General features: G+C 35.3%; 1 protein-coding gene across 7 annotated transcripts in view; it reads right to left on the bottom strand.

Moving 5' to 3' along the window:
• ABCA10 (ATP binding cassette subfamily A member 10) overlaps nt 1–19066 on the bottom strand; it is an 83942-nt gene that overhangs the window by 5820 nt on the left and 59056 nt on the right. For all 7 annotated transcript variants that reach the window (XR_004179487.1, XM_017950916.3, XM_031657732.1 and 4 more), the window contains 9 exons: nt 12704–12823; nt 11801–11887; nt 4308–4399; nt 3257–3377; nt 2468–2585; nt 1343–1434; nt 939–1117; nt 579–654; nt 413–507 (listed from right to left, as the gene is read on the bottom strand). Coding sequence is in view for 6 of the 7 variants with exons in the window: in XM_017950916.3 (XP_017806405.2) it covers nt 413–507; nt 579–654; nt 939–1117; nt 1343–1434; nt 2468–2585; nt 3257–3377; nt 4308–4399; nt 11801–11887; nt 12704–12823 (980 nt within the window). In the remaining variant the exon portion in view is untranslated. The remainder of the gene's footprint in view (nt 1–412; nt 508–578; nt 655–938; nt 1118–1342; nt 1435–2467; nt 2586–3256; nt 3378–4307; nt 4400–11800; nt 11888–12703; nt 12824–19066) is intronic.

Raw genomic sequence — 19066 nt, forward strand, 5'->3', positions numbered from 1 at the left:
CCTAATGATAGTACCATATTAATAGGCTTCATAAAAAGAAGAGTATTGGTAAAATAATGCACTATTGGAGAAGAAAAGTAGAAAAGTTGGAGTAAAAAATAGAGAAACATCACACTATGTGACTTTCAATAATTGAAAAATGAAATGGAAAACTAAAAAGACAGGGGGAAGAGGAATAAGAGAAGAAAAATCCAAACAAACATAATCAAGAGTCTATTTGGGTCTTAAAATATCTATTTTTTCCTTCCTGGAGGAATTTTGAATGCTGTATTAGGTTTCACTGAATTACAAAATAGAAGATGTGCCTGTCAAAGGTTAATGGAGCAAAACGTAACAAAGAAACATACAAAAAATAAAATAAAAACCTAGATGTATTCTATTGACTCTGACACTTAATATTCGCTCTCCTTACCACATTTGCTGCTGCCCCTCGGGGTCCATCCCAGTAAACGGCTCGTCTAGAAGCACCACTGATGGGTTCCCCAGGATGCTCAGCACAAAGCACAGCTGCAATGGGAGGAACAGCCCATGGGCACCCAGCCAAGGGTGCACAGAGCAACCCCGAGCCCGGCCCATACCTTTCTCTTTATTCCCTCTGATAGAGTTTTCACGGGAGCCTTAAGTTGCTCCTGGAGCTTGAGAGCTTCCACCAATCTGACAAAAAACAGTGTGATTATACATGAAGTATATGGCAAATGGACCTATCCAAAACAACTATAGGAAACTCTAAGCACTGTTATTCTAGATAGTAAACTTAAGCTTCCTTAACATTTTCATACATGCTAAATCTTATGATTTGGTTCTTATGCAGGTAGTTCGATCATTTTATTTGCATGAAAATTTAAAGACACTGTTTATAATTTCCTTTTAATATACAATGAAGAAATGACATATTTTTCCCTTCCTCCAGCTACAGATTGTGAGACTTCTCTCTGTACCGTGAAATACTAAGAGCAGCATCTTCTTTGCCCAGTCCTTTCACGGCTGCATACAACTCCAGGTGCTCTTTCATTGTAAGCTTGGGCCACAGTGAGTTCTCCTGAGGGCAGTACCCCAAGAACTTGAGACTGTTGTCATGCTGTTGCCTTACCGATGTTCTGCTGTCTTGTAACACCACCTACAGAAGACAATGAATGTCAGATCCACCTTTGGTTTTTGCTCCAATCCCCTTTCTACTAAAGGAGATAGAAGTGGCCATTAAGCTACAATATTTTTTGAATATGCAAGAGAAATTTTATAAATTATTTCATCTATTTTTTTAAAAGATATTTGATTTACTGATAGGAATAATAGAAAGATGTCATCAATATTTAAAATAAAATTTCCTTCACATATCACATACCACTCCTGCACATGGCTTTGTGTATCCAGTTATCATTTTGATGGAAGTACTTTTACCAGCTCCATTGTGTCCTAGTAATCCCAAAACTTCACCTGGAAGAAAGAGTCACCATCAATATTTGAATTTTCTCTTCTTTTTTATTTTTTAAAGGGTTTTTTTTTTTTTTTTTTTTAGACAAAGTCTGGCTCTGTCGCCCAGGCTGGGAGCGCAGTGGCGCGATCTCGGCTCACTGCAACCTCCGCCTCCCGGGTTCACACCATTCTCCTGCCTCAGCCTCTCGAATAGCTGTGATCCTGTAGTCCGCCACCACACCCGGCTAATTTTTTGTACTTTTAGTAGAAAGGGGGTTTCACCGTCTTAGCCAGGATGGTCTCGATCTCCTGATCTTGTGATCCACCCGCCTCGGCCTCCCAAAGTGCAGGGATTACAGGCGTGAGCCACCGCGTCCGGCCAGTATTTGAATTTTCAAGGTTGACTAATCCAGAATTGCTTGGTTGGTTCCATAACATTTTGAAACAAAAGGCTTTTTTTTTTTTTTTTTTTTTTTTTTTCAGAGACAGAGTCTTGCTCTTTCGCCTAGGCTGGAGTGCAGTGGTATAATTATTGCCTGCTGTACCCTCGATCTCCTGGGCTCAAGAGATCTTCCTGCAACAATCTCCCAGGTGGCTAGAACTACATGCATGCACCACCACACCCAGTTAATTTTAAAATTTTTTGTAGAGATAGAGTCTCGCTATGTTACCCAGGCTGGTCTCGAAATCTTGGCCTCAAGCCTCCCGTCTCAGCCTCCCAAAGCACTGGGATTAGAGGCACAAGCCACCATGGCCACCCCAAAATAACATTTCTGAAACAAAAGCTTAGTTAGCACCTTGAAAAATCTCCTGTATTACAACATTAATACAGAGAATTGGGGTCTTCTTTATCCGAGATTGGGTTTCTTGCCATTTGAATTGGGATATGATTTTGAAGTAGAAGACTTATCTGCTGACATGTGAACTTTTATAATTACACACTAACCAGGATATATGAACAGCCTCAAAGAATTAAAAAGTTGTCCCCTTCATAGTCTTAAATCTAGAGAATAAGAAACATTATAATAATAATAAAAGAAGCAATTATTCAAACCTTTTTTAACACAAAAGGAAACATTTCTGATGGCTATTTTCTTCTTTCTTGTTGAAAAGCAACTTTTCTTTGTGTCATAATATTCCTTGTGTAAACAGCTTGCAGTTATGACTGGCTCCTGAAAAACATGACAAAGCATGATTTCCCTGTTAAATTTCAGATACTTTATGAATTAATGTTTTATTTTCCATTCCCTAGTCTATAAACCGAACTAAATTTTATGTCAGGCTGAAGAGCTTTAGCCTCTTTTTTCAAATAAAATGCCCAAATGTATGTTCATAAATAAGGGCTACTTAATCAACTACTAATAAAATTAATTCCTAATCAAATACATTCCCTTTGCATTATGCTAGCATCTATCCTTGCTCTTTCCACTAATTTCATTCCTACTTTATTCCTTATTGATTTCCATGCATTGTAAATTCATTTGTTCTTGTTCTATGCTATTCAGTTATTAATATTACAAGTAAACTATAATACAAAATGAAATTGCAATTCTTGAGAAACATGTGCGATTTTGTTAAAATTGATTTAAAAAATCAGAGAACTTGTTGATTACACTGATGAATGAGGAGCTGGAAGATTAAGACTCACAGAAAACTGAAGAAGAAAAAATTAAAAGAATGAGAACAGGGTAGTTACTTTTAAAGAGAATAATTTGAGTATAAGCTATAAATAGAAATATTAAAGAAACAAAAGCAGCTTTTCAAAATAAAAACCAACACCTCATCCATTCTACAGCACAAACTATCTGAGCATTTTATTAAGGGTCTAATCACTGTTGTCCACCTCCGTCAAGTTTGGAGTAGTGAGTGTATTTGCTGCTTGGACTCTTTCAGCTTGAACATCTTCATCTTCTTCTTCTGGCTCTTCTGGATTGGGATGAGTTTCTCTACTCCGTGGAGAGATTCTACAGAAGAAACAAAATAACATAGAAATGCAATTTTGGCTTACAACAACTGTTAATAAAATGTAAACGCCTATAATTAAACTATTATCCTTTTTAAAAAAGATTATCACATGATTAATTTATTACCTACAAGATTCTTCTTGGCAGTAATAACACCTCCAGTAGCCAAGTCTCTTGAAATCTTCTTTGACTATTTCTTCTCTTTAAAACATTGTATCCTATCTGTCAAATGGCTCTGTCCCTTCACTTCGTTCTTTTAAGTCACTCAAATGTAGACATACGAGTCTTTTAGTCTGTCACCAGCCAGATCATGACCACTTTCCTCATAAAAGATCATTCTAATTGGTTTTATATGGAACCAGTTTTTACTGGACCTTCTCCTTAGGGACCCATAAAGGCTATAACCAGGAGAAAAGCAAGCTTTGATGCTTAAACACTACTGACAGAGATGTACAGGACAAAAACTCATCTTGCCTAAAATCAGAATCTAGAATCTATGACTTAGAAACTAAATATCCCTGCATCCAATCTAATTGTTTTCTTTTTCTGAAAATAGCACTGTACAACGTGCTTAGCCAAGTGTTGGGTAGTAAATCCATTTCAATAAACTGATGTTAAATGTACTGCAATAAAGACTAAATATTTAAGATCACAACAGGAGGATTATTTGAGGCCAGGGATTTGAGACCAATCTGAGCAATATAGCAAGATCCTGTTTCTACTTTCAAAAATAAAAACAAATAAAATTATAAATTTAAAAAGATTAAATATTTAAATTACATTCAGATCTCAATTAGTATTCTCCCAACCTGAAACCCTGTCTCTATTTTCAAAAATAAAAACAAATAAATAAACAAATAAATGAAATTACAAATTTAAAAAGACTAAACATTTAAATTACATTCAGGTTTCAATTAATATTTTCCCAACCTGAAAACTGGGTCTTTATTCATTATTTCATTTCCATACTTCATTTCCAGGCATCTTATGACAAAAAGGAAAATAAGACTCTGAAGGTATGGCTAAAAGAAAAGAAAAATAATTTGAATTAGCATCACGATGGCACTCATACTCAATGGTCAATATTTGTCCATTTTTTGTCACAGAAGATTCAATCATTTTCTTATAAATTTGACAAAAAACTTGTAAAATACTTCTCATGTGGAAGAAAGGTTTGTTCAAACTCACCCTCCCACTGAGAAGGAATTAAAAATTCCACATTAAATTTTTTAAAACTTTAAAAAAGTATAGAAGAGCTAATAAAAATAATATGGACTTTTTAAGCCAAATCTAAGTGAATACAGGAGATAGGGTTAGCCCCAAAGCTATCTTGTCCTAGAGTTATTCTTTATCCTTGAAATACTCAAACTTCCATTTTCATGCCATGTCCAGGGGCAGAAGACAGAAGAAACTGTTGAAGCACAGAGTCTTCCCCAAGCAAGGAGTAGATAGGTCACTCTTTCTCTAATAAAGGATGGACCTCAAAGGGTTATACTTTTAGTGAAGGGTGAAAAGAACCCTCAGGATATTGCTAACATCATTGCCTTGAGTGCTCATCATGAAAAGAGAAAGTGAAGGTGGAAATACAAGCCAGCTTTTACACAGACTTGGAACCCAAATTCACATCACTGGATGGTCGAAACAAAACCTCAAGCCTAGAACGTGGTTTAACGTGGTACCAGACTGGTAGTGTACCTATGAACTTGACAAAAGCAAACAAAATGGAATAGTTATCCCAGAAACAGACTCTACATATGTAGGTATCTGATATATGAACAGAAGTAGCTCTATCAATGGGAAAGGTACAGATTTTTCAATAAACAGTTGTCTCAACTGCTGGGACAACTGGACATCCTTAAAGATAGAAATAACACAAGCCCACAGGAAAAAAAAAATTAATTTTAGATGATTGAAGATACAAATGTGAAAGGGAAATACAAATATTTTAGAAAATAATATAAAATAATATCTTCTTGACCTTAGGGAGGCGGATTTCTTAAACATTAGAGAATATAAAATAAAATTTATTAATTTTTAATGGTTTTATTTAAAATAAATTGATCATTCTTAACAGAGGCTCATAGGCTTTGAGAAGATTCTAGATTCATTCTTCATAAATACTAGAAACAAACAAAAGACAAAAGCTCTCAGTAATCCAGAAATTGAGGGATTTAGTGAGATAAATAGTTTATATTTTTAAAAGTTACTATAATGCTAATGGTTAAGCACTAAGAAAATTCTCAGTAAAATCAGAAACAATGTAAGGATGTCTTCTTGCAACAGTATTAGTGGATGATTTTTAGAGATTCAAGCCAATGTCATAAAGCAAGAATATATAATGCAGTATATATTTTCAAAATAAAAAGATAATTATTTCATGATAACATGGTTGTTTCACAAGAAAAGGCAAGATAAGCATCTGAAAAAAATTGGAAATAAGAAAATTCAGTAAGGTAAACTGATACAAGATAATTGTACAAGAATTTTATATTTTTGTATAGAAACCTACCTAGAATGTGCACTGGGAAAAAAAAATTTTATGGCAAACAAATAAATACATAAATAAATGTAACTGAATATACACAAAACAGAAATAAAGTAAAAATATCAAATAAAATATTAAAGTATATAAAATAAACCTTAAATGCAGATAAACCTTTAAACATAAATATTTTCAACTCACAAATACTGTTCTAGCAAAATAAACATTAACAATAATGTCCATAAAAGTCTACATACCAGTTTCTGGCACTTGACTGCATTCTAATTTTCATCAATAAAATTGAGTAGGAAAATAGAAAAGTTTTGAAAAATTAATCCTATTGATGATAGGACATACGTATCATTTTGAATTGAGCAAAATATATAAACCTACTATAATTAAAACAATGTATTCCTGACACTGATGTAAACAAATGGATCAATGGGGAGAATATCAACACAATCAGTCCATAAATACAAGCAAATGTAATGCTGATAAAGATGTCATTTCATGTTAGAAGACATAAAATGGAGTATTCATAAATGGCATTGAGATAACTAAATGCCCTTTTTTGGAAAAACTTAAAAAATGAAGATTAGTCTATATCTAAAAACAAAAGATAAAATATATCCAGAGGATTAAACATTTAAGAACTTTAAGAAACAGCAAAAATTACGAAACAGAAAAGGGTAACCCACATTCAAAAAAAAAATCAGTTAATAGAAAGTGTTTTTGAGTGTTATCAAAGATGTACAAAAGCTACTGTACATTCACCGAACTAAAGTCATATTTCAAAAATTAAAGTAAAATATAACTCAAATACAGACTTTCTATCATATAATTGATCTGAAGAACAGACAGAAAAATGATGAACTATAAATAAACAGAGCCTCAAAGATTATCAAGCATACCAAATATATGTAATAGGAGTTCCAAAAATATAGGGGAGAGAGAAAGAACGTTTTTAAGAAATGATGGCCCCAAAGCTTCCAAAATTTATTTTTAAAAATATTTATATAAGCCGGGCGCGGTGGCTCACGCCTGTAATCCCAGCACTTTGGGAGGCCGAGGCGGGCGGATCACAAGGTCAGGAGATCGAGACCACGGTGAAACCCCGTCTCTACTAAAAATACAAAAAATTAGCCAGGCGCTGTGGCGGGCCCCTGTAGTCCCAGCTAGTCAGGAGGCTGAGGCAGGAGAATGGCGTGAACCCGGGAGGCGGAGCTTGCAGTGAGCCGAGATTGCACCACTGCACTCCAGCCTGGGGGAGAGAGCGAGACTCTGCCTAAAAAAAAAAAAAAAAATTTATATATACGTTCAAGGAGCTTAACACATCATAGGTAGGATAATTACAACAAGTTCCATATCTAGGTAAAACAGTCAGATTGCTGAAAATCAAAGGCAGAGAAAACAGGAAGGGGGAGAGGACTCATCACTCAAAGAGAAGTAACAATACAATTTATTCTCTTCAGAAACAATGGAGGCCAGGAGAAAGTGTAATGATGTATTCAAAGAGCTGAAAGAAAAAAATTTATCCAAAAATTGTATATCCAGTAAAATAATTTTTCAAAATAAAATCACCCCCAAGTTGTTCCAAATTGACTTAGTGCGGCCATCATTACATTGAAAAGGGAGACAAGAAAATAAAGAAATAAATCAGCTATACAACTTTTATTTAAAAATAGACCAATAGAATAGAATAGAGAGCCCAGAAATAAACCCTCCCATATATGCTCAAATAATCTTCAACAAGGGTGCCAAGACCACTCAATAGCAAAAAGACAATCTCTTCAACAAATAGTGCTAAGAAAACTAATGCCAATATGTAAAAGAATGAAGTGGGGGCCTTATATTATATACAAATCAAACTTGCAGAAAAAAACTCCATAAAATTTGACTAGACAGCGATTTATTCAATACGACACTAAAAACACAAACAACAAAACTAAAAATAGGCAAATGTGTTTGCATCAAACTAAAATCTTCTGTGCATCAAAGGACACAACTGACACGGTGGAAAGATAACCTACAGAATACAAGAAAACATTTTCAAATCATATATCTGATAAGGAGTTAATATTCAGAATAATTTTTAAAACTCCTACAACTCAACAACAACAAAAAAATTCAAATAACCCAATTTAAAAATGGGCAAATAATGGCCGGGCACAGTGGCTCATGCCTGCAATCCCAGCACTTTGGGAGGCTGAGGCGGGTGAATCACGAGGTCAGGAGATTGAGACCATCCTGGCCAACATGGTGAAACCCCTCTCTACTAAAAACAAAACAATTAGCTGGGTGTGGTGGCGTGCACCCATAGTCCCAGCAACTCAGGAGGCTGAGGCAGGAGAATCACTTGAACCCAGGAGATGGATGTTGCAGAGACACAAGATCATGCCACTGCACTCCAGCCTGGTGACAGAGCAAGACTCCAAAAAATAAAAAAGTTTTAAAAAAATTTTTAAAAGAGCAAATAACTTGAATAAATATTTCTCCAAAGAAGATATATAAATGGGCAACTTTAAAGGTCAATGAAATGCATATGAAAACCACAATGGTATACCACCTCACATCCATTAGGATGGCTACTATATAAAAAAATACGTGTTGGCAAGGATGTGGAGAAATTGGAAATCTCGTACACTGTTGGTGAGGCTGCAAAATGGGGCAATTGCTATGGAAAACAGTATGGAGATTCCTCAAAAAATACAACTAGAACTATCATATAATTCAGCACTCCCACTTCTGGGTATATATCCAAAAGAATTGAAAGTAGCATCTTGAAGAGAGATTTACACACCCACGTTCATAGCTTGGCTTTTCACAATAGCCAAGAGGTAGAAGCAATAAAAATGTTCATTGACAGAATGAATAGATTTTTAAAATTATGGTATATATATACAATTCAATATTATTCAACCTTAAGAAGGAGTGAAATCTTGTCATACATCTCAACATGGATAAACCTTGAGAACGTTATGCAGAGTGAAATAAGCTAGTCACAAAAAAGACAGATACTTTATGATTTCATGTATATAAGATATATAAAGTAGTAAAATTCATAGAAACAGAAAGTAGAATGGTGATTACTGGTTTGGGCAAAGGGGAAAAGGGAAATTGTTTAATGGTTGTAGAGTTTCAGATTTACAAGATTAAAAATTCTGGAGATTCTTTTCACAACAATGTGAATATGCTTAAAAACCTGAACTATACGTTTAAAAATCATAAGGATGGTAAATTTTATGTTACTTTTTTTACTACAATTTGAAAAGCTGGAAAAACTTATATGTAAAAAATAACTGCAGTTGTTTTTTTCCACCACAAGTCACTGACTAAAAGCAAATAGGTAAGTAGCCATGAAGTAAAATGTGGTGGGATGTGACGAAAGCCGCTTCTAGGCCTGGCCCTTAAAACGAGGGGACTTCAAAAATATCATGAAAAATGCATATGATGAAAAATCTATGTGTGGATTTCAAACTTGGGGGGCAACAAAATAAACTTATCCTAACTTCTTATAACATGTTTCAACAGGATCTGGTTTGAGGTACTAAGAAGGGTACATTCATTTGAAAAGAGCCCTTATCAGAACATGAATTCTGCTAAAACTGAAGCAAGAACAAACATCAAATGTATGGAGAAGCTTGGAAGGAAGAATGGTCAAATCATCGATGATGTAAAGAAGTTTATGAGGGCAATGGCCCAAAGAAATTCGCAACTTACAAATGGTTAAGAGGTTTTAAGAAAGAACAAGACAATATTGAAAATAAGTCCTATAGCAGCAGACCATCTACATCAATTTGAGAGGAAAAAATTTATCTCGTTCATCTCCTAATTGAAGAGGACTGACAATTAACAGCAGAAACAACAGTCAACATCATAGACATCTCAACTGATTCAACTCACATAATTCTGACTGAAAAATTAAAGTTAATCAAACTTTCTACTCAGTGCGGGCCTAAACTGTTGTGCCCAGGTTAGCAGCAGACAAGAACAGAGCATTCAATGGAGATTTTAAACACATGGGATCGATATTCTGAAGCATTTTTTTTAAATAATTGTTTACAGGAAATAAAACATGGCTTTACCAGTATGATTCTGAAGACAAATCACAATCAAAACAATGGCTACCAAAAGGTGGAAGTGAGTCCAGTTAAAGCAAAAGTGAATTAGTCAAGAGCAAAGGTCATGGCAACAGTTTTTTGGATGCTTAGGGCATTTTGTTTGTTGATTTTCTGGAGGGACAAAGAATGATAACATCTGCTTATTATGAGAGTGTTTTGAGAAAGTTAGACAAATATCCAGGAAATCTTTACTAGAAGGTCCTTCTCCATCATGGCAACGTTCCTGCTCATTTCTCATCAAACAAGGGCAATTCTGTGAGAGTTCCTTTGGGAAATGATTGAGGGGTATCCACCTACAGTTCTGATTTGGCTCCTTCTGAATTCTTTTTGTTTCCTAATCTTAAAATATATGTAAATGGCACCCATTTTTGTTCAGTTAGTAATGTAAAAAATACTTCAATGACAAGGTTAAATTCCTAGGATCCTCAATTTTGTAGGAATGGACTAAATGATTGGTATCATTGCTTACAAAAGTGTCCTGACTTTGATGGAGTTTATGTTGAAAAAATTACATATATACATATATATGTATGTATTTATATATATGTATGTATATATGTGTATGTGTATATATGTATGTGTGTGTGTATATATGTCTGTATTTGAGACGGACTCTTTCTCTTTTGCCCAGGCTGGAGTGCAATGGCATAATCTCAGCTCACTGCAACCTCCACCTCCTGGGCTCAAGCGATTCTCCTGCCTCAGCCTCCCGAGTAGCTGGAATTACAGGCACGTGCCACCACACCCAGCTAATTTTTGTATTTTTAGTAGAGATGGGGTTTCACCATGTTGCCCAGGCTGGTCTTGAACTCCTGGCCTCAGGTGATCTACCCTTCTCAGCTTCCCAAATTGCTGGGATTACAGGCATGAGCCACCGCGCCTGGCCAAAATTTATATTTTTTATTTCCAACTTTTAGTTCCATTTTTCCATGAGGTTTTTGGAGTCCCATCTTGTCTAATGTTCTAACCTTTTCTTCCACTGCAGAGGCAACCCTGAAGATTGAGGGGTTTCAAAAAGCATAGCCACCAAATGGAGGTGGGCAGCCAAATATACAATAGAATTTATTTGAAAAATCCGTATTAAGTCTTGAAGGTTCCAGGGTTTGTTTGCTGTGTCAGAGTTGCATACTTAAATGAACATATTCCCCAGTTGGACAATTGTATGCCTTTAGAATTCAATGGTCAATTAAAATGACTATATATGGGACATCTCTGCAGGTATTTACAAAACAGGAAAGATATACATTCATTATACAAAGACCCAGATAAAAATGTATAAAAGTTTATGAATCAAAACAAATTTAGAGGTTTCTTCCTCGATAAACTGCTGTTCTGCTATTAAAGAGGAAACAAGAGGTGTGCAAACAAGAATATGTTTCCTCCTTCTGCCTCATTTACCATAATAGACAGAAATAACATTTATATTTTGTTTCGTTATCTTTCCCCACTATAAAATTTCATTTAATTTCTCTCCTTTCCTCCTCATTATTCAAATTAGTTGTTAATACATATTTACTTGATTTTGAGCCATACACCGTATGCTGCATTTCTTACATACTGCCTCAAATTGTCTTTGGATGCATATCAACAATGTCTATCACAATAATAGCAACCAAGCCTTTAAATGTTCTAGTATGTATTATATTATCTGTGACTCTATTTTAAAAATATCTTTAGTTTTTACTGCCATTATATTGGAATGGAAAATATAGGAAGAGTGGGTATTTTAAGACATTTAAATTTGGCATACCTTGAATAAGATTTCACAGGCTATGAATCTTATGCAACATATATATATTTAGGCAGAAAATGTTTCTTACTATTAAGGTTGTTAAAAGAATGGTTTTATTGACTTCATTTATTCTACTGTCCAGACTGTCCAAGTTTCTCATATACATCAAGGAGAACTGAAAAAAAACACACCAAGAGTTAAATGCAAGTTTCTCTATAAATATAAAACTTACACATTAAATACAACCACATTGTAATTGTACTTGACGTTCTATGGGACAACAGTAGGTATTCCATGAATTGAGATAAGAAGAGTTGTTTTCTGATGCTAAAGTCTATTGATGACCTGACATCTTTCTTTAGTTATGACTTCCAACACTGTTTATTTTCCAATTGTATGTAACAGGGATTTCCAACTTTCTTTTTAGTGGGAGTGACAAAGTACAGAACTATGAATTAGGCAAGATTTGTCCACAGTTCCCCAAAATTCTCAGTGGTCTTTAGTTTCCATCAGAAGTGGTTAATAGAATCATGTTTTCTTTCCTTCACTTGCAAGTCATACACTCCAAAAGCAATTTATTGATGCTAAGCAGTATGCAATCAATAAGCCCAACAAGATTTTAGACATTGATCAACATTGAAATGAAAAACTTCTATCCCCTGGCAAGATTGATTCACCACAAGAGAGCATGTTTTATAGCAACGGAAAAAGTTTTAGTCTTGTCTCAGTATCTCCTCTGGAATTCATAAACCATGGTTGGGCTTCCTGCTGCATTTCTGCATGGATTGACCCTCTTCCTGCTAGTATGAGTAGTGATCTCAGCAAATTGGACAGCTTTCAATTTTATACAGCTTTAAAATCTTATTTTTAGAATTTATCAGCATTGAATAACTTCAAAATTTTATAAATGCACCTGTTCCAACAATGGGTAAGGATTTTATTAATGGGCTACAAGGTCAAGACCAGAGACACAGTAGGTATCACTGCTTACCTGGATCAATAACATGATATATCCCAGCAAAGTGAAGGAAGGTATGAAAATCATGCACAAAATTAAGTTGGGTGTTTCATATTGAGTTGATACCAGAATTGTGGATACACATATTAAGATCTAGAAAAAAAATCCAGAGGTATTATAATTTTCTCAGTTATATTTGATATCTTAAGATATTTCCTATGAATAACCTGTTTTCCTGGGAGATACTGCCATTTTCAACTTTCACCTCACAGATAGAAATATTCTTAGGATATCCTCTTTAGGAAGTATCAAACTTTCACTGCAACTAAAACATAGGATTACAATAAGTTCTGACATAAATGTCATAAAGATTTTGCACTACCCAGTAGGGATAAACAACAACAATAAAAGAAGGTGATATAACATTATTTATTGTGTCTATTATAATAAATCTTAATATGTTTTCAGTATAAGGATACAGTGAAGAATTAACTGATGATATGACTTGGGAACTTAAAAGGCAAAATAAACTTTGAGGTTGGTGTTTATCGTCATATCTAAGCAGTCAGAGAAATGTAGGAATTATCAGTCTTGATATCCGAGGTAGGAATACTGAACAGTTTAGAACATTCTCAGAGGTAAATTATATGGATGTCACTTTAAAGGGTAGCCCATATCCCCACTCAGACTGTTCGTAGTTTCCTAAAATGGCTCCCTGGCTCCAGTTCTTCTGCCATTCAAAATTCACACGACATTCCGAAGAGTATATACAGTTGGCTTTGAACAACATTAGTTTATTATACGTGGATTTTTTTCAATAAATATGTTAGAAATTTGGGAGCAGATTTGTGACAATTTGAAAACCTCACAGATGAACCACATGGTCTAGACATATTGAAAAAAATTAAAGAAAAGTTAAGTATATCATGAATGCATAAAATATATGTAGATATTGGTCTATTTTGTCATTTACTACTGCAACCTATAAACGAATCTATTATTAAAAGTTAAACTGTAGCAAAACACACAGAGAAATTCTTACATACCACACATGTTGCCATTAGCAATCAAGAAAAACATGAACATAAAGATGCAGAATTAAATTGTGACTGCATAAAATTAACTGTAGAACACGCTGTACTACTGTAATAATTTTGTAGTCACCTCCTGTTGCTACTGTGATGAGCTCAAGTGTTGTGAATATTCCCTTAAAATGCTGTGAGTCTAATCATCTCCTTACTCTCAAGCAAATGGCATATCACAGTAAAAAGTGGCCTTTCCTGGTTCTTGCAGATCTTTCACTGTGTTTAGTGCAATACCATAAACTTTGAGTAATATCATAGGACCAGGCCGGGCGCGGTGGCTCACGCCTGTAATCCCAGCACTTTGGGAGGCCGAGACAGGCGGATCACGAGGTCAGGAGATTGAGACCATCCTGGCTAACACGGTGAAACCCCGTCTCTACTAAAAATACATTTAAAAAAAATGAGCCGGGCGTGGTGGTGGGTGCCTGTAGTCCCAGCTACACAGGAGGCTGAGGCAGGAGAATGGTGTGAACCCGGGAAGCAGAGCTTGCAGTGAGTGGAGATCGCGCCACTGCACTCCAGCCTGGGTAACAAAGTAAGACTCCATCTCAAAAAAAAAAAAAAAAATCATAGGACCTATAGGAATTGCCACTAGTGATTCCGGAAGTTCTCCCAAGAAGCAGAGAAAAAGTCATGACATTACAAGAAAAAAGGTGAATTGTTTGATATGTACCATAGATTGGGGTCTGCAGTTGCAGCTGCCTGCCATTTCAAAATAAATAAATCCAGTGAAAGGACCATTGTAAAAATAAGAAAAGGATGTTTATGCATCTGCCACTGTAGCCACACAAGCAGGCCCAAAAACCTTGCACTTTTTTGAAATACCTTTTTATCTCCTATTGATGATCCAACTTTTATACCTATAGGCTTTAATACAATTTGAGAAAAAGTGAAGTCATTATATGACAACTTAAAGTAAAGGTTAAAGATTCAAAGCTAGAGAATGTAATGCCCTCAAAGGATGCTTTGATAATTTTAGAAAGAGGTTTAACTTTAAAAATGTCAAGATAACAGAGAAAGCAGCTTCTGCCAATCGAGAGGCAGCAGACAAGCTCCCAGTTGCTATTAATAAAATCATTGAAGAGTAAGTATATTTGCCTGAATGCGTTTTTAATACAGATGGAAGTACCCTATTCTCGGGGGAAAAAATGCCACAAAGGACAGTGATTATTAGAAAAGAGAATCAAGCACCAGGATTTAAGATAGAAAAGGATAGGCTATTTGTGCAAATGCAGTTGGGTTGATGATCAGTACTGCCATTATCTATAAAGCTGCTAACACTGAAGCCTTGAAGGGAAAAGATAAACACCAACTGTTAGTCTTTTGGTTATACAACAAGAAGGTCTGGACAATGAGAACTCTTTTTCTGGATTGGTTCCATCGATGCTTTGTCCCAAAAGTCAGCAAGTACCTTGCTAATAAGGAACTGCCTTTTAAAGTTATTTTGCTATTGGTCAGCACCCTTGGTAACCCAGAACAACATGAGTTCAACACTGACAGTAACAAAGTGGTCTGCTTGCTCCCAAACACAGCATCTCTAATCCAACCTCTAGATCGGGGTCATAAGAACTTTTAAGGCTCATTACACACAGTACTGTAAGGAAAGGATTGTCAAAACTATAGAAGAGAACCCCAATAGAGAGAACATCATGAAAGTCTGGAAGGATTCCACCACTGAGGACACCATTGTTATAGAAAGAGCTGTGAAAGTCATCAAGCCTGAAACAATAAATTGTTGCTGAAGAAAATTGTGTCCAGATGCTGTGCACGACTTCACAGGATTTACAATAGAACTAATCAAGGAAATAAAAAAGAGATTGTAAATAGGGCAAATAGGGTGGGGAGTGAAGGGTTTCAAGATCTGGATCTTGGAGAAATTCAATAACTAATAGATACCACACCAGAGAAATTAACAGAAGACAATTTGATGGAAAGGAGGGTTTCCATTGCCAGATGATGAGAAAGAAGATGTAGAAGAAGCAGTGCCAGAAAAAGAACTGACAATCTGAAAATTAGACAATCTGAACGAAGGATTCTGATTATTCAAGGCTCATTTTGACTTATTTTCTGACATGGAATCTTCTATGATACAGGCACTGAAACTAAAGCAGTAGAAAAAGGATTGGAGCTATATGGAGATATTTTTGGAGAAATAAAAAAGCAAAAAGACAGAAATTATAATATATTTCTGTAAAGTTACACCAAGTGTGTCCGTATGTCTCTCCCACCTCCCCTTCAACCTCTTCCACCTCCTTCACTGACACCCCTAAGACAGCAAGTCCAACTCCTGCTCTACCTTCTCTTCCTCCTTGGCCTACTTAAAATGAAGACAACAAGAATGAAGACCAAGAATGATAATCTATCTCTACTTAATGAATAGTAAATATATATTTCTTATGACTTTCTTAATAATATTTTCTTTTCTCTAGCTTACTTTATAGTGAGAATACAGTATAAAATAAATATACAAAATACATGTTAAACAACTATGTTATCAGTAAGATTTCAGTCAACAATAGGCTACGAGTATAAGTTTTAGAGAGTCAAAAGTTACACATGAATTTTCAATTGCATGGGGCAGGGGGTTGGTGCCTCTTACTCCGACATTGTTCAGGGGTCAAATATATTTTTATTTGAACAGGAATCATTCTCTTTTATATTCCATTGAATGTAAGTACCCTGACTGCAGAAAATTTGCTTTGTTCATGGTTATATCCCAAGCAAAGTATCTGGCACATAGGAAGATACAATCAATATGAATGAATGAATAAATATTGGGAAGGACAAAGAATAAGGAGGATTTCTATTTTTCTGTTTTTATTCACCAAATAATCAAAAAATATGCATATTAAGAGCCCAGCTTATTCAAAACATTTTGTTAAATAGTTACTGTAGTTACAGGAATAAACTTGGAGGAAGAAAAGGAAGATGACATGGTTTGACTCTGTGTCCCCACCCAAATCTCATCTTGTAGCTCCCATAATTCCCATGTGTTATGGGAGGGACCCAGGGGGAGATGACTGAGTTATGAGGGCAGGTCTTTCCTGTGCTGTTCTCATGATAGTGGATGGGGCCAACAAGATCTGATGGTTTTCAAAACAGCAGTTGCCCTGCACAAGCTCTCTCTTTGCCTACTGCCATCCATGTAAGATGGACTTGCTCCTTCTTGCCTTCTGCCATGATTGTGAGGCTTTCCCAGCCACATAGAACTGTGAGTTCTCCATTAAGCCTCTTTGTAAATTGCCTGGTCTTAGGTATATGTTTATCAGCAGTGCAAAAACAGACTAATACAGAAGAGGATAATAATTCCTCATGAACATTTACAATTTATCAAATATTTTAATGAGCAGTTTACCAGCACTGTAATAGTTTATGCTCTTTTAAAATCTCAATCCTAAAACACTAAAAGTACTACTGTTATTATACATATATTCTGATGTTTAAATAACTGAACCTCAAAAGAACTGAAATAATGTGTTCAATTTCTTATAGCTATTAAGTGCCAGACCATTAAGGATTAAAACCTGGGGCTATCTGATGCTAAAGCCAAATTCTTAATCATTATACTTTCCTAAGGAGATATTGTATCAGTCAACTGTCCATACATCAAGTCAATATATAATGTGTTGGATACCATGAATTTATATATACAAAACAGATGTTTTTAAAAGCCTAAAATGGAGAAGCAGAAAATGTTTGTGAACTGGAAGATTCACTATGTAAAGATATTATTTCTCCCTCAAAGTAATTCATAGATTCAACGCAATCCCAATTAATATCACTTCTTGTGGAATTTGACAAGCAGATTCTAAAAAGTGCATGAAAATGCAAAAATCAAAAATAGCTGAGATACTTCAAAAAGAACAAGGTGGGAAGGTTTGCTCTCTCAAATAAAGCTACCATAATAAAGACAGCATGGTACTGATGTATAAATAGAAAAACAGATTAACGGAAGAAACCAGAAAGGCCAGAAATAGTCTTGATTGATAAACAAAGGTAGCACTGCAAAGCAGTGAGGTAATAGTATGAACAAGTGGATATATAAATATGATACGTATCAAAAAGGCATATAAACAGTGTTTCTTCCATATTTCTGAAGGAATAAACAATATAAACTGAAATAAGTTCAGGGTTTCATCAGCTTATTTTGTAAACATTGTGTATATTTCAGAATCTCCTCAAAGATTTAAAGGCCATAGTATTTGTAATTATTAAAGGTATTGCTCTAACAAAATATATAGCAATATATCTTCAGTATTGTGTAAAAATTAAGTTAGATTTTCTGGCTGAGCCTGGTGGCTCACTCCTGTAATTCTAACTCTTTGGGAGGCCAAGGCACGGATCACCTGAGGTCAGGAGTTCGAGAGCAGCTTGGCCAAGATGGTGAAACTCCATCTCTACTAAAAACAAAAAAATTAGCTGGGCGTGGTGGCACATGCCTATAGTCCCAGCTACTTGGGAAGCTGAGGTAGAAGAATCACTTGAACCCGGGAGGTGGAGGTTGCAGTGAACCGAGATCGCCCCATTGCACTCCAGCCTGGGTAACAGAGTGAGACTCCGTCTCAAAAAAACAGAAAAAAACAAAAAATTAAGTTAGATTTTGTAAATCTAACAATGAAAGTGAAGAATGTATCTTTGACCATCTTGCTTCTTTCATCTTTATTCCATTCCTTTTTGTCATCTTACTACACTAATTACCTCATCTATATTGTTTTACTCATCAAAAAAAAAAAAAAAAAAAAGAAGTCTTCATTAACCATTCGTTCTGGCAAGCAATGATAGCAACAACAATGCCTTGTAAGGAGTAATTAAACACTTCCTGTTTCTACTTCTGCATTCTATATTTATTCTTCCATCTGTTACAAACTGTATTCTACATTCACTGCTTTATAAAACTGCAGTCTCAAAGTTAGTTGTAGACATCTGTATGTGGAGATATGGTATAACAGATACCCTAAAGGGTCTTACCCATACTGCACAATTAAATTTTGGGAAATTGAAACAACTGTCCCTTAAATACACTGCTAATTTCAGGGGGGAAAAAAAGTGAGGAAATTCTTTAAGGACAAAAACAAAGCCTGAAACCCAACTTGGGCCATTAAGTAAACACAAAATCTGCTTGGGCTGAGGACAAGTTCCCATATCAGCCCATGGGTAGGAAGATATGATTTGGGTTCTCTTTAAAGTCATTCCCTGCAAAGAACTTTAAGAGATTCAAATGAACCCTCTTGATGGGAGCTCCTCGTAAATCCCATATTGAAGCATGAAACTCTAAGTTGGCTTATACAATCTTAGATGGATTCTATACTGC

Source organism: Papio anubis, chromosome 17 (genome assembly GCF_008728515.1).
Source record: "Papio anubis isolate 15944 chromosome 17, Panubis1.0, whole genome shotgun sequence".
Taxonomy (NCBI): Eukaryota; Metazoa; Chordata; class Mammalia; order Primates; family Cercopithecidae; genus Papio; species Papio anubis.